The 26,538-nt window shown below is 38.2% G+C and overlaps 2 protein-coding genes across 7 annotated transcripts in view; one reads left to right on the plus strand and one right to left on the minus strand.

Moving 5' to 3' along the window:
* Positions 1-365: 365 nt before the first annotated feature.
* Positions 366-26,538, minus strand: part of ARL13B (ADP ribosylation factor like GTPase 13B) — a 34,647-nt gene continuing 8,474 nt past the window's right edge. For 2 of the 6 annotated variants that reach the window (XM_057416017.1, XM_057416018.1), the window contains exons 4-10: positions 11,782-11,887; positions 9,037-9,239; positions 8,172-8,268; positions 6,817-7,048; positions 5,758-5,874; positions 5,232-5,300; positions 366-1,325 (exon numbers count right to left, since the gene is read on the minus strand). In XM_057416017.1, the coding sequence (XP_057272000.1) occupies positions 1,249-1,325; positions 5,232-5,300; positions 5,758-5,874; positions 6,817-7,048; positions 8,172-8,268; positions 9,037-9,239; positions 11,782-11,887 (901 nt within the window). In that variant the 3' untranslated portion in view covers positions 366-1,248. Of the gene's footprint in view, positions 1,326-3,492; positions 3,537-5,231; positions 5,301-5,757; positions 5,875-6,816; positions 7,049-8,171; positions 8,269-9,036; positions 9,240-11,781; positions 11,888-26,538 lie in introns of all 6 variants that reach the window. The other 4 variants (XM_057416020.1, XM_057416022.1, XM_057416019.1 and 1 more) reach the window with 3 other exon arrangements.
* STX19 (syntaxin 19) lies at positions 25,241-26,208 on the plus strand. Its single transcript, XM_057416024.1, has one exon. It carries the CDS (start codon positions 25,272-25,274, stop codon positions 26,148-26,150), a length of 879 nt encoding a protein of 292 aa, XP_057272007.1. The 5' UTR covers positions 25,241-25,271; the 3' UTR covers positions 26,151-26,208.

A 26,538-nucleotide genomic window follows, 5' to 3' on the forward strand; every position in this document is an offset into this window, starting at 1 on the left:
TTCGAAAAACCCTTGAATGGGGGTTTTATCCTTGCTGTAAAAAAAGGTAAGTGGCATAACAATACACCCTTACACAATATACCAATGGCTGTCTCCAGTGTAAGAGGAAAACCAAATAGGAATATGTCCAACTGTAACCCTTGTTGCATATGCACTTTGTGATTTGATTAATGTAATATTGACATATTGCATGGAAGTATTATAGAAGTCCTTAAAAATCTCGGGTTTCTCTCGTTTTCAAGATGGTATTTTAGTATTATTAAGATTAAAAACAACCGGAGCTTATCTGCATAGTGGTCGATTCAGTTTTCCATCAAAACTGGTGACTGAATTAGTGCAAAAAACTTTCACTATGTGCAATCTCCGTGTGTTTTAGCTGACAATACGATATTCAGCTCTACTTTTTGAAGTGAGTTTATTACCTATGGCAAACTTGGTTAACAAAACAAAGAAAACAACACATAAGAAAACGTTCAGACAATCCAAATAGCATTGTTTGTATAAAAAGTATTTATCTTAAATTTTCCTTTCTACCTTCCTCCCCCCTCCCTCAGATTGCCAGAAATATGAAATATGCATCTGGTAATGTAACGCTTAATAAAAAGTATTGCTACTTAAGAGAAATGTAAGAGTCAAGCATACTCTATTTGTATGCATTTGACTATCAGCTTTCTAATGCTTCCTAGTTATTGTTTTATTGGTAGCAGGTATATGTGTCCTCTCAAACTTCCAAATAATTTTATAAAAAGTTAGAAAAATATACTCAATATTTTTTGCATAACTTTCCTATATTCATCCTAACATACATGAATCTTACAAAACGGTTTAGAATAACTTATTAGCTGTAAAAATACCAACAACTGCGCAGCACCTCGAGACAGACCTTGGTGAGAACGTACAATCCAGTATTAGGTGATCCTGAAGATGTTTTTCTTCAGGTTTACAGCTATGTATTTTCGCAAGTAAACCCAATAAATATTCAGTACCATGTTCATAGGAGCATCCATGGAAACCTAGACCTTTTTTGATTTCCTGCTAAAATCTGAAGAAGAGCTGGTGATGAGAAAAGTAAATGACAGTCCGATGCACTAAGTACGACAGAACAAACTCCATGTTTAATTGTCACCAAGTTATTCTGTAGCCAGCTGATAAATGTGTGATTTTTTAAACTTCCCTTCAAGAGCAAAAAAAAAAATATTTCTGAAATAATATTTGGATGATGTTTTATAAATGCTGTTTATGATCCAGTTAAGCAATGACATCATGGGTATCACTGTTGGGTCTTTGGCGTAGAGTCAGTGGGGGCAAAGGCTTTCCATAGAAATCTGTATAAGAAACAGCAGAGAAAAAAAACCCACATTAATCTGTCATTTATTCTCTCTCTTGCTTAAAGGGTGTTTAAATAAGGTAAATTCTTGCTTTCTTAATGAAAACAAGGTGACCTGCAATTTTAGAGCTAATTCCTACCAGCAACTTTCAGACATTGTGCTGGTTAATGTCTGGAGGTATACTGGCCAAAACAGGGTTTAATTACATTTTGAATACATGCATCAGCATTTTCAAGATCAAGCCCAAAGGTGACCTGTAAACATTCCTAAAAATAGGAAATGACATCCAAAGTGTCTAAGTAACAAATGAAGAAATGAGGTATCAAAATTTGAATGTTGCTGTAGTCAAGTCTGCATTGCAATGAAGTTTTAAGTGACAGTAACGCTATGCAGCACCCAGAGTTTAGGGTGAGCATCTGTCTGGAAAAGCCATAACTTTCTGAAATAGCTATATTAAGAATTTTTAGATGAAAGTGCAATGTTTCCTTTTCTCTATAAAGGAGTTTAAAGTAGTGAAATCATTCAAGACAAAGTTATTAAACGCACCAGAAGAGAATAAGGAGTATTCTCATACATTTGTGATTGATCTAAGAGTGAAAAAATCCCAACATGCACACTGGTACATGCAAGCATTTCACAAGCAAAATAGTATCATGAAAGATGGTAAGAGGAAACAGGTAGAAATCAAGAAAAAACAAAAGCAGCTTTTTGAAGCATTCAAATCTCAATTTTGCTTATACGGACAACCTCCTCCCTAACAAAGCCTTGACGGCCTGCCAACACAAAATCCCAAACCAAATGGTTATAGTGTAAATGAAAACTTGCACAATGGATGTTTGATTAGTCAGTTTCTTGAAGGCTGGCTTTAGGACTGGCAGGCAATTTTACCTCTTATAATGAGAGAGGTTTATCATTCTTGCAAATATATCCTCCAGTGACAATAAACAGACACTCGTTACCCAGTGTTGTGCTAAAATCATTAGCATGACTGGAAAAATTGCAGTCTTTAGTGAAAATAAGTGTATAATTAAAGATTTCTCTAATTGACTCCACTGCCTGCTAACTCTGCCTAAACATCCAACATAATGTTCTCTGCTAAGAATGACACAAAACCGAGTTAATGTATGTACTAAATAGCCTTGTATATGTACTAAAACCACTTGACTTTTTCAGTTTGCACATTAAATCACTAAGACAGATTTATGCCTCTGAAAACACCTAGCATTAAAACCCAGCCCTTTGGAGGTTGTTTTAACCTCACACACTGCACTAATTTACACATTTCAGCAGCAAGGTCTAAGTCATATTTGTGACACTTCCAAAAAATCATATTTAAGACAAAACCAAAGGAGTAAGTGCTATCCTGACTGAAAAAGACCCAGGTTAGAATTCATGGGAATACTGAGAAACACCTATTCCCATGTGTTTCTATGGACTACCAGAAATCAACACTGCAAAAAGTCCTATCTGTTTTGAAGCTTCAGGGGTTGACTTACATTGGGGAGCTATCAACTGTTTCACTGATACAATCTGGGACATAGACTTTGAGAGTACTCCTGAAAATAACCTCTGTGCATAACCAAGGCTCCTTAACCTTTTAAAAGCAGACTGTTAAATACTTCTTTTCTTTCCTTGCTCTTATGGACACTTCTTACAATTTTATTTGGAGTCCTGACAAAAATATCTACTAGGCATCCTACTGGAACTGAGTTTTTCAGCCTGGTCTACATGAAGGTAGGTGCTCATTTGCCCCATATACAAAGACTTTTTAACCACTTGGCCAATAACCGTCAAAGCAATTCTTCAACAGAATGATAGTATTGCTGTAGAAAAAAGTGCACTTCAGAGAATCAAAAAAAAACCCACTCCAAATTTCATCTGCTCTCAACAGTTATAGAGATAATCAAGAGATTATTTCCCTACCAACATCTTCTCCATCATTAGATTCCAAAACATTCCAATTATTATCCTTATTTTACGAATGGACTACATTAACACAGATCTCAGGTTGCTAACTTACACATCTGTGAGTAGGGAACCTAGCTTAAGCATTGGGGGTTTTTTCCCTCTTTGTCCCACCCATGCTATTGCTACAAAAGGTAACACCTCCCCTAGGCACAGATCAAAACAGAGTACCACCTCTTCCCTTTCTCCCCCTCCCTACCTCTTTGTCTGGCTTTTCTTTCTTGCCGCCTTCTCTCTATATGCCTTTAAAAAAGAAGAGCAAGATGGTTTTATGATTAAGACTATAAATTACATTTTATGCACTTTCATTATGTTTCTGCAAAAAATAAAGATCTAGGGTTTAGAGATCTTAACTCCCCCTTAGGGCTCTTTTGATTCTTTGGCAGAGAAACTCCATGTTCCTCAGAACTTCAGCAGGTTTGTCCACATGGTGCTGTACTACATGATAGCAGTGCTATCAATTCAAGCCAGAATTAAGCTCAAGGATCACTACAGCCACACTGAGCTCCTTTCTCTATGAGTTCCTCAATTAATGTTCTATTTGTTCAACTTGTGTATCTCATTGCTTTAGTTTGGTTACCCTCCTCTCATATTCCTCCAGATGTCTCCATATTCACTTGGCTTTTCAAAATTTGAAGAATAAAAATAAAAGAAAAATGAAGACATTACCATCCAAAAATGAGAAAAAGATGGAATATGAGCATATAAAAAACAATGACCATACAAAAAAAACTATGTTACATGGTCTTTCAAAACCAGAAAATAGTTATTATTGAAGAGAGAAATCATGACTCTGCCTACTACACCTTACCATTTCCAGTTATTAAACTCATTTCTCCTACCAGCTTGTGAAATTTCAAGGATACTCTTCTTTAGGTAAAGCAGCAGATTCCAAGCTTTATCACGAACACCTGCCCTGGCAGACCAATAACCTAGTTTTCAGCTGGAAGTCTCATTACTTTCACCATCAAATTTATGCTGGGCTTTTCCTCATAGCTGGGATTGCAGTCCCTCTTTTGGCCTAGCTATCATAATGCATTTAATTCAGAGATTCCCACATGTCTTTATCCTTCCTTCTCTCAAGAAAACACCCCCAAATCAATGACAAAATTCTTACAGACTATGCTTTTAAAATCATATGGAAACCATAGTGTTGGGTAGAAGAAATTTTGGACTATCTCAAGAGGCAACACAAGGAGTCAGCTTACACACAGCAAATTCATCTGCATGTGGGGCTATGCTTCAAAGAACTACAGAAATACATGGAGCACATTTGGGTTCAGCACTGTAAAGTGATTAGCCCTTCCACATCAGATCATAAGATCAGCGTGGAAACAAACAGGCAGCTTAGTGCAGGATCAGCCTGAATGTGGACGAGCCACTATAGATGCCAAATTAATAAGCCCTGCTGCATCTCTGCAGTTCTGCTTAGGTCTTTCTGCAGCGCCACAGACCTTTTCCAGTATCCAGGTAACCCAGCTCCTGTGCTCATGGCATCAGGTAACGATGAACTGCCCACATAAGGACAATGGAAAAACACACTGAAATTTTCATTTTGAATGTAATGTGTGTTTGGACTCAAAGTAACCGGCCCTGTTGCTTTTTGCTATATGGCACATTATAACATTAGGTAAATGCTGCTGTGCAAATCACTTCAGGTCATTAATAGGTTCTGCTGCCTGTGCCGCTTTAAACTCTCTATGTGAATCTTTATGAGAGAACTAACCCTTTTTAGTAAAAAAAAAAAATAAATAAGATTTGAAAAATCAAAAAGATGCTTTCTACTAAGCAAAAAAGGTTAGCTTTTGGTCAATGAAAATTGGCACTAAGAAATAAATATAAAAATAAAAAGAGATGAAGAATGAAATTAATGTAGAAGTGAATAAAACAATGGAAAATGCTTCAAAAAGGTACAAAATCCAAAATATTTTCAATTACCAGCATGATGTGTTTCACCAAGAGGCTCAAGTTTTCGAAGTCTATTAAGTTTGGGAGTTCCCCAGCCAACTAAAGGAAAACAAAGACAGTCAAAACATGGCACGACTGCACTTGATTCTGACAAAATGTATGGAAGCCAATTCTCTTTGGGAGAAATGAAAGCATTTAGAAATGCCAGAAGTATGTAATATATTGTATATACAGTGAATAATGACGAAATACTTTAAAAATAAACTGATTTACCCTTAAAATACTGATATTTTTATCACTTTTCATCAGTGAGTAGTCAAGTCTCTGACTTTTTTTATGGTGAAAATAACAACATCTTCCTGCGTGGAGTAGATCAAACCAATAGTGCTGAAAGTCTATACCATGAAGTGGAAAACTGCATCAAAAATTTCCTAGAGAGTAAGGTACAGTAGCGTATCTCTGAAGACCATTCCAGTTTCATCATGCACATGTGAGTATTTTAAAGGATTAATAACCACAAACTGAGACACTGATTATTGTTTGTTAGTATACTTACCCGGTGGAAGAGTTGGTGGTGGTGTAGGATTTTTGGGAACAGCATCCTCTGTATTAACAGGTTCTACTCTGTGGCCCCTTTTTAATTTTGGTTTTTTACTTTTTTTCTTGCTGTTATCTGTACCAAACAGAAATAAAGCATTACATACCACAAATTATATTCATAGACTATCCTAGATCAACTTCTAATCCAGTTGTTGCAAGGAGATACATCAGCATTTTCATTCCACACTTATAGAATCATAGAATCATAGAATGGTTAGGGTTGGAAAAGACCTTAAGATCATCCAGTTCCAACCCCCCTGCCATTAGCAGGGACACCACCCACTAAACCATATCACCCAAGGCCTCATCCAACCTGGTCTTGAACACTGCCAGGGATGGAGCATTCACAACCTCCCTGGGCAACCCATTCCAGTGCCTCACCACCCTAACAGGAAAGAATTTCTTCCTTATATCCAATTTAAACTTCCCCTGTTTAAGTTTTAACCCATTACCTCTTGTCCCATCACTACAGTCCCTAATGAAGAGTCCCTCCCCAGCATCCCTATAGGCCCCCTTCAGATACTGGAAGGCTGCTATGAGGTCTATACACAAAATATGAAATGTACAATTTATAAAACATTTTGCTATAGAAAATAAATTGTAAGCATAAAATATATGCAAACTCTCTGCTTTCATAAAGGAATTTGAATCATCTTGGTACTGATGGAATGTGGACCATGGACCGGGTTGGACAAGGCCTTGGGTGATATGGCTTAGTGTGAGGTGTCCCTGCTCATGGCAGGGGGGTTGGAACTAGATGATCTTAAGGTCCTTTCCAACCCTAACTATTCTATGATTCTATGATGAAAACGAATGTCGTTTCAGCTACAGTATCAGTCACACCAACAACCACGTGCTTTTTCAAAGCAGATTTTCCAATACAATAACCTAATAGTGCATTTTTATGTTTTCAGTAGATTAAACTGATATATGGCATCATGAAAAATAATACAGACAGACGGAGGAACTATGAGATAAATAACATTAAATGACACATTAAAAGGAAGCGGTTCACCTGAGTCTAGGCATTCTGAGGCTTGCTGCTCGTTCTCTGCTTCATGCTGCAAAAGCTGTGCAGTTGCAGAATTGCACGCTTCTAATCTACTGTCATCTGTGTTTTGGCTACTGCTACTTGATAAGTGATGGCCATCCATTTGTTCCTGTTCTGTTTGAGATTTCAGGGCAGTTGTAGCCTTTTCAGTCTCCAACCTTTGCCGCTTCTTTTCCTTTTCAATTTGCTTTTCATTCTAACAAAAAGCAGAAGAATCTTTTTAACAACTTGCAATGCTGTAACCTGATTAATAAGACAGGAAGACTATTTAAAAAAATCAAAATAGTCCTAAAATATTTTTCTGTTCTATCCCACATCTATAAAAGACAAAATATTAGCAGGAAAAGAAATTATCTTTAGGTTTATAGACTGTTTTCCTGCTTTCTTTTTGGTCATATGACAAGACAAAATAAGCTAGCTGAGCAAAAAACATCAACATTCCTGAGCAGAAGGTTAGAAGCCTCATAATTTCTTCCTTATTTTAGTGATGTGTTGGATTGTGGTTTTAGTTAAAACAAAATACACATGCACAGAGCTTAAGTACGCAGAAATCGCCACCGTGATTTGGACAAACACCAATTGTGTCACACAGACTCAATGATAAGCTGCTTCACATCTTCAATATCACTGAATCAATGTCTCCACAATACTTGCAGATATACCCTTCTTTTCTTACGCTGTACGTTACTATAAGTTGGGTTACTGTGCATGCAGCTGACTTTACAAGGTACATGGATATGGTCGCTTTTGTCCTCGAGAGAAGCAAGTGTTTGAACTACTGACTGGAAAAATTCCTGAGAGTTTATGTGTTTCTTGAGATTACGTTATCTCAAGTCAACGGAATAAAATACAGTGTAGTAAAGAAGAACTTCCTGACCCCAGAAATACCTATTAAAGGCACTTTGTATATTAATATACTTTTAATGTGTCTGTTTTCAACAGAAACCAGGTTATGCTCAGATATCTCAATAGTAGAAGTAGTCAGGGAGATTTTATATGACTCACTACATCACTAAAACACTTTCCAAGAAACTAATAGACCTTGAATATTTTCCACCCCTGAGCATCTATTAATTAGGAAACCTGTTCAGTCAGCTGTTTACAATACCTTCATTTTACCGTGCCTACAAAACTTTTTGTCACCATATCAGTAGCAGGGGACTTTGTTAACATGAAAGCATTGATTCAACGCACATAAAACAAGACTGACGAGACTGAGATGAGAACAATTCTTTTAAGTGAACTATTTTTGTCATTACCTCTCAGACATTTGTTAGTGGTAGGTCTAAACCGATCCAGATTTCCACATATTCTCATACCTCAGAGATTACAGCAGATATAGGCTGGAAGGGGTTTTGAGAGTTCCCAGGCTCAGGGTCTTCCTCATCAGGTACACTTCTTCCTTCTTCTCTTTCCCTTTATCGTTGTTTTGGGGTTTATGTTGTTGTCGTTTTGGGGTTTTTGGGGGGCAGGCATGGGGAGGAAAAGGGCAGATGAACAAAGAATTATGAAGAAGCCAGGCTGTTTTACATACTTCTTAGGTCATCTAACTCGCCCTCTGATTTGTGGCAGCTGGTTTTTACAACATGCTTCTGTATTGTGAAAAGCATTCTACAGAAATCACAATGGCAGGCTAACCAGGGGCTAACATCAATAAAGCACGAGTATGTGTTACAGCAGCGGTAGAAACACACGCTGCAGTGTGCCAGAATGTTCAATCAGCACTTGAGAGTGTAGCAGCAGTTCCTGAGGACAAGATACGTGACAGAATACATCTGTAACTGGAAGGTTTTGATTGTTCAACACTATGCTGAGATTTGCACACTAGTAATCTTTTATAACCATTGTTTCAAGGTTTTCAGTTGTTTGGGGTATTTTTGGTTTGGATTTTATGTTCAAATCTATGTGGTGGGAAACCAGACTAAAACCTGTTATTCTGTTTTCAAAACACCTCCATAATTCCGCATAGCTCTAGATTCTAATAAGCAGAAAGGAGAACTTGTACCAGACTGTTCAGTTTATGTAGTAACAGTTAGGAAATCATATTTGCTAGAAAAACTCAGTATGCTCAGTAAGCTTTAAACCCTAGATAGCTTGGTTCCCATAAGCTCTATGCATAGGAGTGAATCAAATATCTTAGAGAAAGGGAGGAAGGGGAGGTAGGAGAAATTGCAGAGAGAATACCTTTCTTCTCGTATCCTTCTCACTCGCTCAGCTCTTTCTAGTTTCTTTTGTTCTTCATATGCCTTTTGTTCCGTAGTGTCTCTTTGGATGCGCTCGTTTAAGGCATCAAAATCTTTTGCTATGATATGTAGAAGCCAATATAAACCCTTTTTGATTGATTTATCGATTTTTTTCCCACAGCCCATGATGGCTGAGCAAGGTTCCTGTAAAAACATAAGGAAAGGAGAAGAAAATCATACACAGTTCCAATCGCACTCCTTGATTATAAACCAAGAAATCAGACGCACAGTTATTGTTCACTGTGAAGCTTGCAGAACACTGAGAAGCATGGGAAGTGAATTTGTATTTAGGGATTCTAAGTTTAGGTGCTTATTTTTTGCCAAGACACAGATCACATTAGTTCCACCAATTTCCATTCTTTCCAGTCTCATTTCAAAAATACTACAGTACTGCACACAAAAATGTTTGCATGTCTATCTCTGGACCTCAGAGCAGCCTTCCAGTATCTGAAGGGGGCTATAGGGATGCTGGGGAGGGACTCTTCATCAGGGACTGTAGTGACAGGACAAGGGGTAATGGGTTCAAACTTAAACAGGGGAAGTTTAAATTGGATATAAGGAAGAAGTTCTTTCCTGTGAGGGTGGTGAGGCACTGGAATGGGTTGCCCAGGGAAGCTGTGAATGCTCCATCCCTGGTGGTGTTCAAGGCCAGGTTGGACAGAGCCTTGCATGACATGGTTTAGTGTGAGGTGTCCCTGCCCATGGCAGGGGGGTTGGAACTGCATGATCTTAAGGTCCTTTCCAACCCTAACTATTCTATGATTATATATATATACTTGTTACATATAGACATAGCTGTTACATATACACATGCTATATACATATTTTCACACCTGGTTCCCTACACGTCTACATCTATGCATCTATCTAGAAATATAATTTATCGACCCCAAATATATATGTTCTGTTTTGCTGCTCATTTATAAATAGTCCATGTTATATTTATCTAGTAAAATGGAAAAAATGAGATTCAAGAGAATCAGCTCGGCTTCGGTTCATGAAAGAAATTTTCGACTTGTTCATAGGCACCTAAGGGATAAATAAAATCCAGCGTGAATGGTTCAGAAAAGCTGTGACACCAATTTGGTGTTTTTAGATCAGAACAGGTATTGTGGACAGGGGTGAAGCAAAATATTATGCATCATGACTGGAGTAAAACTATTGTCATGATATTCATGGTTTAATATTTTGGGGGAAATTTAAAGATCCAGAAGAAAACTAAAAGAATAACAAAAAACAGAAGGGGTTTTTGGTCCTTAACTGATTTTATTTCAATGTTCTTTCACAACTCCCCTGTTTAAATTCACCCCATGAGTCATCATACTGAAATAACTTGGGGCCACGTTTACCTTTAATGCGCCTGGTAAAGACACTGCCCATTTGAGTATGTGAGACTCTCAGCTGCTTTCAGCTAAAATGACTTAGAGCATGTGATCTAGTTTCTTTGTTCATTACACCCAAGATATAAATGGAGGACAAGAACAGCATTTCATTGGAACATGTCATAAATTAAGAAGATCTAAGTTCCGGGAAGCACACAAGAATCTTTCAGGTCTTTTATATGGATAATGCTTTGCAAGAAAACATTGGTGTCACAGAAGTCCCTTGGAAAAAATAAAGGCAAACTCACAAGGTTTGTTTTTATGACTGCCACATAAGCATAACGCAAAGGCCACTGACTGAGGAAAAGCATGCAGAGCGTTATGACATAATGAACGTAGCTGTGCCCGGCTGTAACTCAGCTTTCTAGAGAAAATAATAGCAATATGCATTGCCCTGTGAATTTTGCAACTCTCCTTAAGGAGTTAAAAGTATTTTTAAAATGCTAAAACCCCAATACCAGGGCTAGTTGTGCAAAACTGCCTTCTCATTTTGAGTAGTAACAGCAAAACTCTTGTTAACTCTTAAAATGTTTCTTATTGCCATTAGAAGAGGATCAGTAAAGGAAAGCCAACAAGTAATTACTAACAAACTGGTTCATTCAAACAAAGGCTTAAAGAAAACCTCAGGGACTTAGAATTCACACAAGTTATTTGAAATATTGACCAATATCAAGTAGCTTTCATACAGATCCTCCCATCCCTTTGTCATTATTTTGTTGTTTTTTTTTTCCAACATGACTGTGAATGCTACATCTGAAACGTAGGTATTTTAGGACAAATACATAGCAACCAGCTCTACCACTGTTCTTTGGTGACTATTGCGCTGGGAATTAGATGCCCTCGGAATCAGATTAAGCTTGTAGTGTTTGCCAGATGGTGACTCAGACTAAATGATGGTTTTAGCTATGAAAATGAGACACATATCATATCTGAACAGTGATCCTTCCTGGATGTCAACACAGGCAAATTCCATTCCCTGCTTCTTTTTAAAAGGGTGGAATACAGAACTTTTTTGTCCAATTAAAGAAGTTTGAAACCACATCAATAACTAATTATTCTTACATGGTTTCAAAATGGACCAGCAGGTACACTTTTAGGATCCCTTTCCTAAAGATTTCTTCAACAGATCCAGAAGCAGAGCAACAAGGTGAGCAGAGAATTGCCTGCAGAGCAGATGTATGTACTGTATCTTTGCTGGGATTGCAGGGCTTTAGTTTCAGTCTTATGCTATGTGACATATTCTCCTACCTTATTGCAAGATGTACATATATATTAGAAAACAAATAATCTTAAAATATACTTACAATTTGACATAGACACTTGTGTTCATTGACAAGCTTTTCCAGAGATAAGGACTCGATTACATCTGCTTCTGACAGAGCTCCTTCTCTATCCTGCTTGTTTGCCAACCTAAGGAAAAGACCAAAAGAAACACTTTGCACCCTGACACAAAAAAGATTCCCAGATCTCCAGTAGCTAAGTTTTTGACAAAAGCAAGAAGGGGAAGAAGGAGAAAGTAATGAGAAAATGCCTTGTTTCAGCTTTAACTCTTAATTCTTCTTTCTACTTAATAAACAAGTTAGTCCATGCACTATTTTCAGCCAATACTAACATTAACTAGAAGATACTTAATAGACAAAGCAATTATATTTTACACTTAAGTAGATGGATGTAAAAGACTGCACTGTTCTACATAAGCTACACAGGACAATCTGCTGTAGTCTGTAGATCAAAGCACCAAACTTTGCAACTTCCCAAACCATGCACATTCCCCCCCCCCATAATACTGCTTCATGATCACCTTGGGTCTGCCTATCCAGAATTTCTCTCTGATGCCAAACAATATGATATGCAATGTGCAGTGATTTGAACCTGCTCATCACAAGTAAAAGCAAGCGCAGAGGGAGGAGCTTGTATGAATGGCTCTTGAAAACATGCTTTATTATTTCATATTAAATAGAGGGAAGCAAGAAAAAAAAAGGTGAATGAAACACATAGCTTACAAAATAAGCATCCTGTAAGATGAAGTGCCATCATTGTCTTATTTCTTATAGATAAGGTGGCAAAGAAGACTCGAGAAGATAAACATCTTAAGTTCTGGGGGGGGCTGCTTTTTCCCATATCCTCTGTAACTGCATCCAACACCACAGCCAAAACCGTGTATTTTTGGAAAAGGCACAAACCAGATCTTATTTACCAAAGAATGTTAGTTATTATTTCACCCTTTAATGTGGACATACACCCTGAAGCAGAGGCTGTTATGGTCCTTTCAACACTCTTATCAATAACTACTACAAAGATAAAAGGGCTGTCCAGATTTATAAACATCCCAAATGCTTAAGTTCTTCACTTCCACAAACTCTTGGTGATACCATGTTCTAACCACAGAAATAAAAGTTACTTCCTTTTATCAAGGCTAACTTAATGCTCCACTGAAAACTCCTCTCTCTATTAAATCACAAAATCATTGAATCATAGAATAGTTAGGGTTGGAAAGGACCTTAAGATCATCAAGTTCCACCCCCCTTGCCATGGGCAGGGACACCTCACACTGGGAAAGCTTCTGATCTAAAGCCCAAAAGGTACGTGACAAACTACGCGTACAAAAAAGCAAGAGTAACTTCTAACACCTGTATGGAACCACCTCTCACAGAGAGGCAAAACCTTTTCCCTTATGGGGGTTTTTCTCAGCCATCCAAGTAATTGTTTCCATGAAACTCACAGGACTTGATTCTCCTCAAGATCTCAATTTATTGATGAAAATGGATTTAAACTGGTCGACACCGAGGAAGGTAGGAGGGATTAAAAAGGTGAGTTTACCCAAGTATTTAGGAATGTGTTAGGCAAGTAGATGTATTCCCTAAGAAGAAACTCAACCAAATAAACTTGCAGTCACGTTGGTCAATGATTTTCAGAGTTCACTTGCAAGCAAATTTTAATACCAAATGGAGAAATTTAGATAGAAATCCAAAATATACATTTTAAACAGACAAACAAAATGACAAAAAACCCACATATAGGAAGTATTTCCTGTTTCTTGAGGGTCTGAGAGGTCAAGTCAAAAAACAGTTGCTCCCTTCCTCCATAAAACCTCTTTGGGACAATAGGACATATAGTCTTTCCTCTCCTCTTACCTGCTTTTAATTGAGTATGAAAAGATATTAAGTGGTATTTTACGAGCAGCATACTCCTGTTTGAAGTTACTATTTTTCACCATGAAAACTGGGAGTTTTTGCTTCTAACCACTGTACACCATTCTGGAATATAAGCACACAATGCAGTCTTACTTTGCACCTTCTACAACAGTAATAACCCAAGTGAAGTGCGAAAGCTGTAAAAAGGAGTATTGCATAGCATGAGGGAATCTGAAAATCACACTTGCCTCTCTCTAATAAGGGAAGTCCATTAGATGAATGTTGTTCTGAAATGTAGCAACCCTTCCATTCCATGAGAACTTTCTGCATAAAATCACAAATATTTGGCGCCTATGAACACCACAGCAGATGGTTTTGAAACCAGACATCACAGCCTTTGTTCTGACATCTCAAGTCATCATTATTAACTCGAATGGCTCTCCTCTCCACCCCTCCTTTGATACTCCATTCCCACTTCTCAACAAAAAGAGGGCTTCTACAATACTTTGTATGATTCAGTGCAAAGATTCCTCAACTGTTGTTCAATGCGTATACAGAACCTATGACACTTTCAATATGCTTATGATACTCCAGCACTACCCCTTCTCACCAACTGGCTAGAACAAGTAATATCCTCTCAGCACTCAGCTATGAAATAGGGCCAAAGCTAAAGCAGGGAAAAACTGAAATGAAATTCCAGAAAGCTATGGAAAGTAATTAGAAGTTTGGAAACAATGATCTCCGCTCTTTGTTTCCCCTATAACCACCTTTGTTACAGTCTGAAAATGCCATGGCACTGCCCCTTAGTTTCAGACATGGCTCTTCAGCAGTGCTGTCAATGCACCTAGATCTAACTGAAGAACATACTTCTGAACACAGTTTGTTTCTATGGTCTATTCCCTTCTCAGCTGAAGATTCAGTAGCTGCACTATTTACTGTGTTATTGCCCTGCATATTGTACAAAGCGCAGCAGAATGAAACGTTGGTAAGCTGCATAGCTCACCGAGAGTGTGACGCTGATGTCTTGTGATGTGCAGTAGCTGCTGATTTTTAACATCTAATACCTTGAGAGGTGTAAGATTTGCTTTTTTGGTCAATTAGCTTCCATTTTCTCCACAGCAGTCCTGTTGTAATATTGACTGAATTAAAACAAGTAACAGCTGAGGTGCTGTATCTGGAAAAGCAGCATACCCAAATAGCCACCTCCACCTTACATTCTGCATAGGTCATACATTCCCTGCTGTACACCACTGCCCACTTCAGCCTTTAGGTCTAACGTATAAATGGAGTTTAAATAAGGTACTGTGATAAAAGGCATCGTTTTGCTACTGTTTTTTTTACCTTTTTGAGTAAAATGCATTAATACATCCATGACCCACCCTTGCTTCCTTTCTTTCCCCTTCACGCTTTAGTGTGGAAGAAAGCAATCCCTGCCCTTACACTTGTCCTTCCCGAGCAGGCAGTGCTCCACTTCCAGCTTACAAGGCCTCTATCTAGGGAGCTGCTCCTAGACACTTCCTGCTACTGGGCAGCTCCAGGAGTGATCCGCCTCTCAGCAAGGCTGGGTTTCAAACAGGCAGAACCAGATTCCCCAAGTAGCAAGTAATCAATTTGCCTGTCTAGTGCAGTTGCAGAAGTCAGTTTCTCTCGCACCACTGCTGCTGAAGATGAACCCTTGGACAACTATATAAAGAGCTAGAAGCGGAAGGCATGCAGAAAAGACTTAATGGAATGCCACTCTTAGACGCATTGCTTAGGCAAACATTCAAAACAATGTTTTTCAGATTATACTGAAGTTTAACCTCAGGAGCTCCTCTGTAAAGGATAAACCAGAAAGCCACCAGCACAGGATTAAAAGGTAAGGACTTTCCTTTTACTTAATGTTTATAAAGTTGCAAATATCAGAAACAGACTATGTAGTGTGTGGTTTAGAATGGAAATGTGCCTAAGTGTCAAGACTAACAAATAATGGATGTCTACCATGCAAAGAACAGAGTATCTCTCGGAGTGAACAGAGTCTCAGAGCTCTGCTGCTCAAGCACAGGAATGCCAGGTTTTGAGGCAAGTTTTATGCATCAGACTTTCTCCTTTAGTGTGAGTTACCCTAAAGGACAGACCTTGATTTTAATTTTCCGAGTCAGTAGAACTTCATATATAGCAATTTTTCATGTTGAAAAAACTGTAGGCAGTATATACCAAAACACACTTGAAAGCACAGGAGAGTGGCTGTTGGTTTATCACATTAAGTTTGCTGAGTAAGAAGCTTTCGCATATAAAATCATGCTTGGGTTTATTTCAATCTCACATAAAGCATATCTGGAACCTTTTTAGTGTAACAAACTTACTTTACACCAGAAATAAAGCAAAGGTAGGCACCAACTGCTTTGATATCGAGTGGGATTTTTTTAAGCAGCTAGAGAGCTTTTGTTAAGAGTCATGGGAAACATTGTGGAAAGGGAGTGTATGTGTGCATTGGCACAACTGACATCTACAGTTCCGCAACAATATTTCGCTCTGAAGCCAGAAGACATTCCAGAGAAAAAGAGAGTCTGAACGCAAACTATGCATCTGCTTCTAAAACATAAATTACTGAGCAAAGAGGGAATATTCGGGAACAACAACAATAAATCAGCATTAAAGTCTACTTTACAAACCACAAGATTTGGTGACAAAAAAAATCCAATGTCAAACGGACACATTTGTATCTCAGCTGCCATTAAAAATCCCAGAAATGTTACAGGCAGGGTTTATTTGGGAAGAAGGTATTCTGTGTGAGCTTACGCGCCCATGCCTGTGTTTGCTTTCTTGCTTTGCAGATTAGAAGGGGTTTTTGAAACACTGTTACTTTCCAACTTACACATTTCTGTCCACTTGCGTGGGATTCTCATACAGTAACATAACACTGAACTCTAAATACTGCCGAGGGTACACAGTGCGGGGGGAGAGGGTTATCAGTGTCTCAGAGATGCTGCTTTTGGGGTTGTTTAACAAGAGCTGGTTATCACAAACCCGTAGTTTGGGGTCAAACCTGTATGGTGGCCATCAGAATAAATGAAAAACAAAGCATCCCTGAGGTTAAAATATTACAGTATCAGAACTATCAACATGATTAAAAGCAACTTTAGGAAAAGGTGTGTTTAATGAGAATTATTTATCTAAGATCAAGTGTAGTCGTCTTTAAGGCTACTCCAAGAAGCCACAGCTTTGAGGGACTGAATTAGCATTGCTGGGAAAACAAAGAGAGGGCACCTTTGAATTTAACAGCAGTCAACACAATCAAAAGACCATTGCCATGTTCTTCAGTCTACTGTCGGTCTTCTATTTTAAAATGCTGGTTTAGCCCTTTTTCCTTCACAAATTTCACCTCTCATCTATTACCTTTTTTCTTGGGCAGTCCTGTGGACAGCAATTAGTAGGATGTTATGTCCTAGGGAAGCGAGGTCTCGGCAGATACAGCAAGAAAAGGTTTGCTAGCCTATGGTTTGCTTATGAAGTCAAACTCCTGATCCACAAAAAGACAGGAAGATGGTGGTTTGTCAGATTGCTTCGTTTGTTCTTTCCTCCTCAGTTACTGGCAGTTCTTTTGCTTTTCAAGGAAGTCACAGAAAACGAAATTCTTGACATTTTTAACAAACAAGCAGACAGGGGACTTAGCCAACAGCTTTGGGCCTCCTATGGAGCCCATAAGGTATTCTAAGATTAAGCTCTGAGCCCGCTAAACTACCTGCTCCTTCAGCAGCCTAAGCCCCTGTGCCTTCTAGATTGCTGACAACAGCGATAAACCCATCAGTTACATTTTACTGATTGCCACTAGCCTCTTTTCTTAAATAAGCTGGCTTATTTCATTTCTTTAATTCGCTTTCCATGCCTTCAATTCTTATGCAAAACAAGCTGTTGAATATTAGGGTAAGCTATAATGAGAAACTGGTGAATAAAGTTCTACAAGATTATCTGCCTGCAAACGTCAATTAAGAGTTCCCTTTCATGCAGTTGCTGGGAGATAGGAGAGACATTTCTCTAATTCAACCTCTTCCCTGAACAGTTCCTCCAGGTCCCATTTAAATAACAGAATAGGTAGAAATAAGATTCTAAACTCATCCTGTTTATAGTATCTCTAGGCAACTCTAGAGGACCTTTATTCTCACATTACCTTTTGAAGTGGTCACAGGAATGTTAACAATTATAATTTGTTTCATTTTGGTAAAGTGGCCTCATTCTCACCTCAGGTCTGAATTATATTCATTGCTACCCAAACCATATTTCTTTGACACACTCTGCTCTACTATTAGTTTAATCACACCCACTGATCAAATAGGCTGCATCCAAAGAGATGCCTGAGCTCGTATCAACAAGATTAAGTTCACCTTCCGGATGTGTAATTCCAAAAGCAATGACAACATTTTTGGAGAAGATTTAAAGTATTGTAAATATGAATTATTTTCTTATACTTCATTTCACCCTGATCTGTCAATACCTGGGCAAACATTAAAGTAACTCAAAGTTGCCTGTAAGATATATCCTTTAAAAAGCTGCCTGGAAATCCTTATGTTTATTACAGGCGAGTTTCCAAGGCTGTGATATGTAGCTATACGGTCTGACAGATATGAAATGGGAATGTTAAGTAGGATGTTGCACAGTACAGATTTGGAGCCTGCAATTCTACTGTCAGGAAGGCAAAAATCCTGAAACTGATTTATAGCAATAAAAAGTTGTGAATTAGGAATTCAAACTATACATCCTAATAAATGGAAAGAATTCCCCATGTCCTTTATCCTGTTGCAGCCCTTGCTCTTGCTCTTAATTTATTTTCAAATACCATTTAAAAATGTATCAGTATCTAAACCTTACTTATATGTTTTGGCAAAGGAGATTACAACTTTCTTTCTGTATTTCTATGACCTACAGGCAGCTGTCATATTTGAACCACCTAATTAAGTGAAGGTGCTGATTTCTAGTATTATTCTTGCTGGAAATACACAAACAGGTATCTACAATATACACATTTACTTCTCTCTACTGCTCATTTCTGAGGGCTCTTAAGGAGTAGTACTGGCAGTAAATCTCTGGTTTAATAGGTAAAAATCCCAGCATCAAAACATTACATTTCTTCAGTTTTGCTTTTAATCAAGGAATACTCCATTCCCTTACCAATTACAGAGAATAATCTACAGACTAACTGGTTTGCAGAGTGAGATCACTGATTTGTCAGTCAAGACTTGTAAGTGCAGTATGCGTCATAACCGTGGACTTCTGTCAGTGTGAAAGCATGAACTCATTACCTTCCATTACCAAAGTATCAGCAGGGAATGTGAGAATTGCTGGCTGTAGACATGGAAATGGTGGTAGATGCTTCTCCTCAAGTCTTCCACATCTGCAGTCACACATACACAACAAAGGTTCCAAAACTTCACGGAACAATCTCAGACTTCCCACTCAGTCACTGTGTTCTTTGAACCAAACAGAGTTATAGAACAGTTTGGGCTGGATGGGACCTTCAAAGGTCATCTAGTCCAACCCCCTGCAATGAGCAGGGACATCTTGAACTAGATCAGGTTGCCCAGAACCACATCCAGCCTGGCCTTGAATGTCTCCAGCGATGGCACATCTACCACCTCTTTGGGCACCCTGTGCCGGTATTTTACCGCCCTCATTGTACAGAATAAAATAGCAACGTCCTACCCATTCTTCTAATTGGAACTTAAAAGAAGTACTGACAGCTGTAGAGGTAAAGTATAAAAGCGTTAATACAGATGATTCGCAACCTGCTGTATTCTCCCACTCAAAATGCTAAACTTCATACCCTGTATTATTCCTTTCTCTTCTCTCTCAGCATTCTCTCTCATATCATTCAACATCACACAATCGACGCAAGACAGCTACATCTCCTACAAAATGACTGTGTTACAGTTGCTGGCCAAACACCCATCTGAATAAATCTGAATTATTTTAAATCACTAAGGTCTCTTTTGCCCCTCTGCATCTCCCTTGGAGGGCTTACTCCAACAGCACGATTCAGTTATACTTTTCCAGCAACTTTGGACTCATTCTTACCCATCTTTTGAACTTTGGATACTCAGACTTGGTTTATTCCATTGGTATCCCATGTTTTTACTCTGTATCAACATTCTTCTACCAGCCATTATCTATTTCACAGTACTTGGAGAACTCCTAAGCTACCTTTCTTCAAAAGCAGCATTTCCATGCTACTACATACTGGGCAGCCTTATGGAAGTTATGGTGGGTAACATGTCTCAAGGGGACAAGCAACCAGATTGCATTTCTACAATGTTATAGAGTAGGAAATGCCGGAAGCAATGTGCTACAGGTTATTTGTTTCCCAGAGAAAAAGGCTGACAAATACAAATTACCTTTGTGTGTTAGTATTTTCTAGTATTAGGAATGATACACCCATTAGCACTTAAGTCCCCTGTACTGAAAATGTTACTGATTTTGCACTATCATATTGCATATACTCTGATACAATTTTGCTACCTTCCACATATAATGACATCTTTTTCTTAGGCTCATAACCAGGACAAGCTCTTTGCCTTTGGTATGGTCCTGTTCAACCACTCCCACGCTTCCCACAGACAGAAACGTGAACTTAGAACTACTTTAAAATATGTTTTCCCAAGGATTTATCATCTCAAGACAGAAATGCTTGCAGGGGATATTTTCATCAGCCACCTTGCTGTGATAATCCTTGGTTTAAGCACGTTTGTTTCCAAGGTATTCAAATTAGAGGAAACTTTTTAAACAAAGGAGAAAATAAACATCACCTACTGTAGCAAGATTGCTTCCTTTAGTTACTGCAGATACTCCAAAAATACATCAAACAAGTTCCCTCTTTGTGTGAGAACACAGGAGAGAGCACTTTGGAGCAACTGGAATTGCAACTCAAGGCACCAGTTTTTCCCACAGAGTAAGTAACTTAAACTGTAGGCATTTAAACGTAGGCAATGTAGGTATTTAACTGTAGGCAATTTAAATATCACTAATATTTTGTTGCTACACTTAAGGCACTTAAAGCAGTAATCACCTTCCAGACCATAGTATGACTCCAAACATTACTCAGAGCCATTGTGCTCCAAAATGACAGTTACACAGGTTTGTTGGCACCATACAACAGAGCTATAATGTAACTTCACTTCAGCCTGGAAATGGATAGCAATAATAATAATAACAAATAAATAATAACAACAACAACAACTTGTAACCTGAAATTCCTTTGCGACATATTGCCTCCAAGTGTCCTCTAACCAGTGTCCTTAATCGGCTCATACCTAACGAACAGGAAAACAAACTGACCCTTATTTTTGTTGGAATTGTAAAAGGCAAAACCCAAGCTATTTCAGCAGAGGTAAAGAAAGGAGTATGATGCAGAACACAGATCATGTATCTCAAAGAGCTCTTAAAGAAAGAATTCTGTCCCTTAATTCCCTGCAAGTCCTCTTCTCCTGACGGATGGCAGTATGTTGAAATGAACATCAGGAGGCACGCCAATTGCATCAAAGGTCAAATACTGACAAGAGCCTTTTCGGTCAGGCATTTTAATGAAGGAATGGAATAGCCAAGAAATAACAACTAAAACTACAGAAATCAAAATAAACAGAAGTTTTTGGGAAGTCAGAGGGTGGGAAGGAAATAAAACCATCAAAGCCAAAAAAATAAGCCATTAAATCTTATTTAACAAGAGTCCCATATGATGAACAAGAGTTCCATATGATCAACTTACCTACTTCACATACCCATTTATGCACTTTAACTTAATGCAGCTCAAATCTCAGTTTTGGATGTAGGCTCCCTGTTTACTGAGTCAACTAATACATTAGATAGGTGGAAGCTATTCTATATGGCTGCTTTGCAACTAAGCAAAAGAATCCAGAAACTTGCTGGATTAGGGTTGGGTTTTTTTGTCCTTCCCCACCCTTGATCCCCCTTAAAAAATGAAGACGATGATAATACACAACCATTAGTTTCCATCAAATTCATTAGCTTTGAATTTAGGACATACTTTGTGAGAGTGGCCAAACTGAAATGCTGCTTGTGTGCTCCTACTTCTTCTCCACAAATACATGTGTGAAAGCCCATGTATAATCCTTGAACTCTGAGTACAACTTAGGTACTGAGAAAAACTGGGCCTGATTCTTCCTCCTTTCCCTTCCTTATCCTTGCCACCTCCTCCTCAAATCTATTCTATCTGTTCTTTGGATATGCTTTCAATCTTACATTGCTTCTAAGCGCAGACAGAGAAGACACAGTGCCACATCGGTCTGACTCAGTTATTGCAGCTATATGATTAGAGCAACTCCATTTCTACAGATTGTCTTTCACTAAAGACTGGATATCAGCTTATGATTCCATCTCCAAACATATGGTTTTAGTATCAGTAGATAAAAGATGACACAGCAGTATTTATGACTGAAGAATGGTTAGAAACACGGGCAAACCTCACCAGTGCTCTTCAGATTTATGTATGTAAGAGCATTTAGGGCCATTTCTACATGCAGTCAATAATCTGAAGCTACAGTTTAACAAGCTAATACTTTCTCATCTACTGATTTGCTTTGCCTGTACTGCAGTCACTCTTTTAGCTGTTTTAACCCAAATTTTCCAACCTTTGATGAAGAAAAAGATGTGCTAGCCTGTGCTACTTCACTGCTTCAGAGGGATCATGTTTTAAAATGTTTTACTGAACGTAGGGGACACACTATGTCACTGGAGTGCTTTTGGTGCACATATTTCCTTTACTCAACTGTAAAAGAACAGGCACATTTTCCCTCTGTTGACAAAAACTTCAAGGAAAAAGATCTTTCATCTCAATCAAAAGAACAACAGGATGTGCCCCTATATATACACACAAACCCGTAGGACAACACAAGGACTCAGTATATGAACAGAGCTTGTTGTGGAACAGTCAAGAATTGAAGCCAACAATTCCCAAGGTTATCTTCATCATGAAGACATCCTTATTTATTTGAAAACAGCATGCATGTCTGTTATCAGCATCATCAACCACTTTCATTGGCAAGCGCATTCAGGCAGGTTTTGAAGGCAAGCCCGATATGGTGTGAGGTATGAAACCAGTGTTCAAGTGCTTACATTCCACTCTTTTGTGAAACTGATGTTTAAACAAGGGGGAAAAAAAAAAAATCCATTAAGAGCAATTTTAAATGTTTTGTTCTTACTCCTTTGCAAGTTTGAGAATATTTGCAGATCTGCAATTCCATTGCTTCCACCCCAAGAAATACAGCTTTTTCAAGACCATTGCACCTAAAGCATTGAAAAGCCAATGTCAGTCGTTAACGGATACACAAATTGAAGATGAAGCCTGATATGCTCTTGTGTTTAACTTACTTTTAAACCACAGGAGATCAATCATATGGAAAACTGGAAAATGCACTTTTGAGAAATTGTACTATGTTCTGAAGGAGCAACTGGATAACTGCATGCATGTTTTAGAGCTTTTCAGTAATTACTTGCATCTTCTTAGATACCAGAAAGTCTTGCCACCTCATATCGTAAGCATTAATTATGCCCTTAGAACTTGCTGTTAATCACAGGCTTCTCAAGCTATGCTAAAGTACCATGGGTCAACAGATGCGTTAGGCTATACTAAAAACAGATTTTCAGGTCACTTCTCTGAAGCCTTGTTTAGCACTCCTGCTTCCTGTCACATGCCCCAGCCTGAACTTTCCCTATAGCAGTTTCAGTGGTGCCAAGCAGCTCTGAAACACTGCTAAAGAATGTTATCATGAAGAAATTGCCTGACTTCTGCTGAAAGGACACACACAAGTTAGGCAATGAAGAGGAATTACTGTAACAAAACTAACACACGTTGCATTTCTCCCCTCTCCCAGTAATGTTTTCCCATAAATTACTTGCAAACTTTCCTGATCACGTCTCAGTACATTACTGTAACTTCTAATGACCTCCAGGCTTTATCAATTCCCCTTATGTGAATCAACAACCACTACATTCAGATATTAAGGCGTTAATGAAATAACAAGAAAGCAGTAAGGGAAATCCACGGTAGGGTGGAACATCAACATTCTCTCTCTTGATTTACCTCTGCAGCACTTCAAGTTCTGTTTTTCAACTAACCCTCCTGCAGACAAGCCAGACTTAAGTCTGTGGAAGACGCGTTCACACTGTTCAATTCTGTGCCTTACATTACGCAAAAGTCTACTTAGGGACTTTAAATGTGCATAAGGGAGCAGAGATATCACAGCAGGACCATTTGAAGCTGTTAAAATGTACCAATATTGTTTGCATATTGACAGGTGACTGGATTGATCCTTTGTGGTTATTACAAATGCATCCTTCCGGCTACTACAGAGGAATACTGCATTTGCTCACTAAAAAAATGTAATACATGTTTAGAATTGAGATTTAAGAAGAAATGCACCTATAAACCACTACTATTTCAGTAGACTGCCTGAAACCTCTGAAAACATCCAAAGGATATTACTGTACTGTGTAATGTTTATGTGTAAACAGGCTTTTGAAAGACATATTTCATTTAACCAGAAGACCCCATCATCTTCTAGTCCCGGATGTTTTATTTTGTACTGAAACTTTCCATGCTTGATGATAGTCCAAGGAAGACATTCCTGTAGAGTCTGAGGAAAATACTTTCTTCCCTATAATTAAAGATAGTTGAACTCAGATATTTTCTAAAGCATGCACAACAGAATCTTCCTCTTAATTATACCTCCAATAATGCTTGCTCAACAGCTAGCATAGAAAACAGTACTATATCTACTTTTTATTAAATAAACAGTAATGAATTGTATCCCACTAAAGTGCACAAAGTACATTTCATAAATATAAAAGTATTTTCATGCTAAATAGTTACAGTCCTTAAATGATATTAAAGTTCTGTTGTTCTGTCTTGCTGTAGAGTTAATTGCTTCAGTTACTATCAGTTTAACTCCCCAGGCAAGGGAAGGAAAGGAAAAATAGAGAAAGGCTTTTCAGTGTGGCTAAACTAAAAGGCTAAAGTAGTTTACTCATACCAGATCTCTGATTTATTACATAGTTTATCTTATAACCTCAAAAGCTGAAGTGTACGCTTCCTACTGAGAACCCAAAAATGGAGCAGCAGATTCATTTCTATTTCCTTAAGGATTTAAAAGTTGATTAGTTTTCATGAAATAAGGAATTACAATAAAATGAGAATTTGAGTTACTTCTGTCCTCCTTCCAAAGCAAAAGTCATGTCCATGTGCCATATTCCTCATTGTTCTAAATGCTGGACCCTGCACCACAAATCTACCATGAAAAAGGGATTGGGCTACAAATCACTTTGTGTAGAAAAAACACTACAATGAAGAAGCTGAGGAAAGACTGTTAAACCATACCCATCTGAAAAGAAATTTAAAACTTTAGGTTATTAAATCCTACCGAATCTGGATTAAATGGTGGAGAATACTGACATCATCCATCTTGTATATTTGTCCAGAATACCTACCACTTCCAATTAGACTTTTACTTTAGTGCAGAGGGACGTAGCTTTAGTCTCCAAAACTACTTGACATATATATATAACTGCTGACATTGATTGCTGTTACACTTTTCATTACAGCAAAACAAGGAAAAAAGAAGATAGTGAACTCCCTGCATTGCAAGAGGGTAAAAAACCCTTTGAACACAAAAACCATGAGAGACCGCCTCCAAGAGCTCAAACTGAGAGCTAAGGAACTACAGATAGCTGGAGAAAACAATGGTGCAACTGTACAAGAAGAAGAGCAGGAGGAGTTTGAACAGCAGGCCATTATTTATGAACAAGAGCCCATAACTGAAAGGCACTTGCATGAAATCCAGAAGCTTCAGAATGACATCAATAATTTGGCGGACGAAGTCCATAAATTCAGTCAACAGCAAAAAAGCCTGGTATCTTCAATGAGAAGATTCAGTGTTCTTAAAAAGGAATCTAACATCGCAAGAGAAATAAAAATTCAAGCAGAGCACATACGAAAGAGTTTGGATGAACTGTCAAAAACAGTGAAAAAAGCTGAAAGTGAGCATGGGCCATCACGTGCCCCAGTGAGAATTCTAGCTTCCCAGCACTCTTTCTTATCCCAGCGTTACCTGAACGCTATGCTAGCATACAACGATGCTATAAGTGCTAAGCAAGAGAAATGCAGACGATTTATTCTCCGTCAGCTTGAAGTAGCTGGTAAAGAAGTACCTGAGGAAGAAGTCAATGACATGCTCCAACAAGGCAAATGGGAAATCTTCAATGAAAACCTCCTCACGGAAGTCAAAATTACCAAAGCTCAGCTTTCGGAGATTGAACAGAGACACAAAGAACTAGTCAATCTGGAGAACCAGGTCAAAGACTTGAAGGAACTTTTTATCCAGATATCAGTTCTGGTGGAGGAGCAAGGGGCCATGATCAACAACATTGAAATCAGTATGAACAATACTCAAGAATACACTCAAGTATCTAAAGAAAAATTTGGGCTTGCAGTCAAATATCGGAAAAGAAACCCTTGCAAAGTGTTATGCTGCTGGTGTTGTCCATGCTGCAAATGACGAAAGAAATAAACTGTTTGAAGTACAAATGGCTCCCATTTAGTAAACTGATCTTGTAAAGCAGCCTCAGGATCCCTCGATTGCTTAATTTTTCTTCCCATTTCCCTTTCCATAGGGTTCTCAGGAAAAACTGCATCTGTTTTTCCAAATAGACTTAAAAGAATGGGAAGAACACTATTTTTTTTTCCACAGAAACATATGAACTAGGGTGAAAGATTAAAGGACACAAGTGACATTTTTTTGCTCTTCTACCCAAACTAGAACAATGAGGCAACAAACTACCTGTGCTTTTGGAAAGCGTTGAAGATATTGTTAATCTCAAAACCAGGGTTCATAATAATGGTTTAGTTACCTTTTACAAAATAATAATTAGCATTTCTAATTACCT

The sequence above is a fragment of the Pezoporus wallicus genome, unplaced genomic scaffold, assembly GCF_028554395.1.
Source record: "Pezoporus wallicus isolate ANWC-B61680 ecotype Strahan unplaced genomic scaffold, APGP_CSIRO_Pwel_v1 contig_6814, whole genome shotgun sequence".
NCBI lineage: Eukaryota > Metazoa > Chordata > Aves > Psittaciformes > Psittacidae > Pezoporus > Pezoporus wallicus.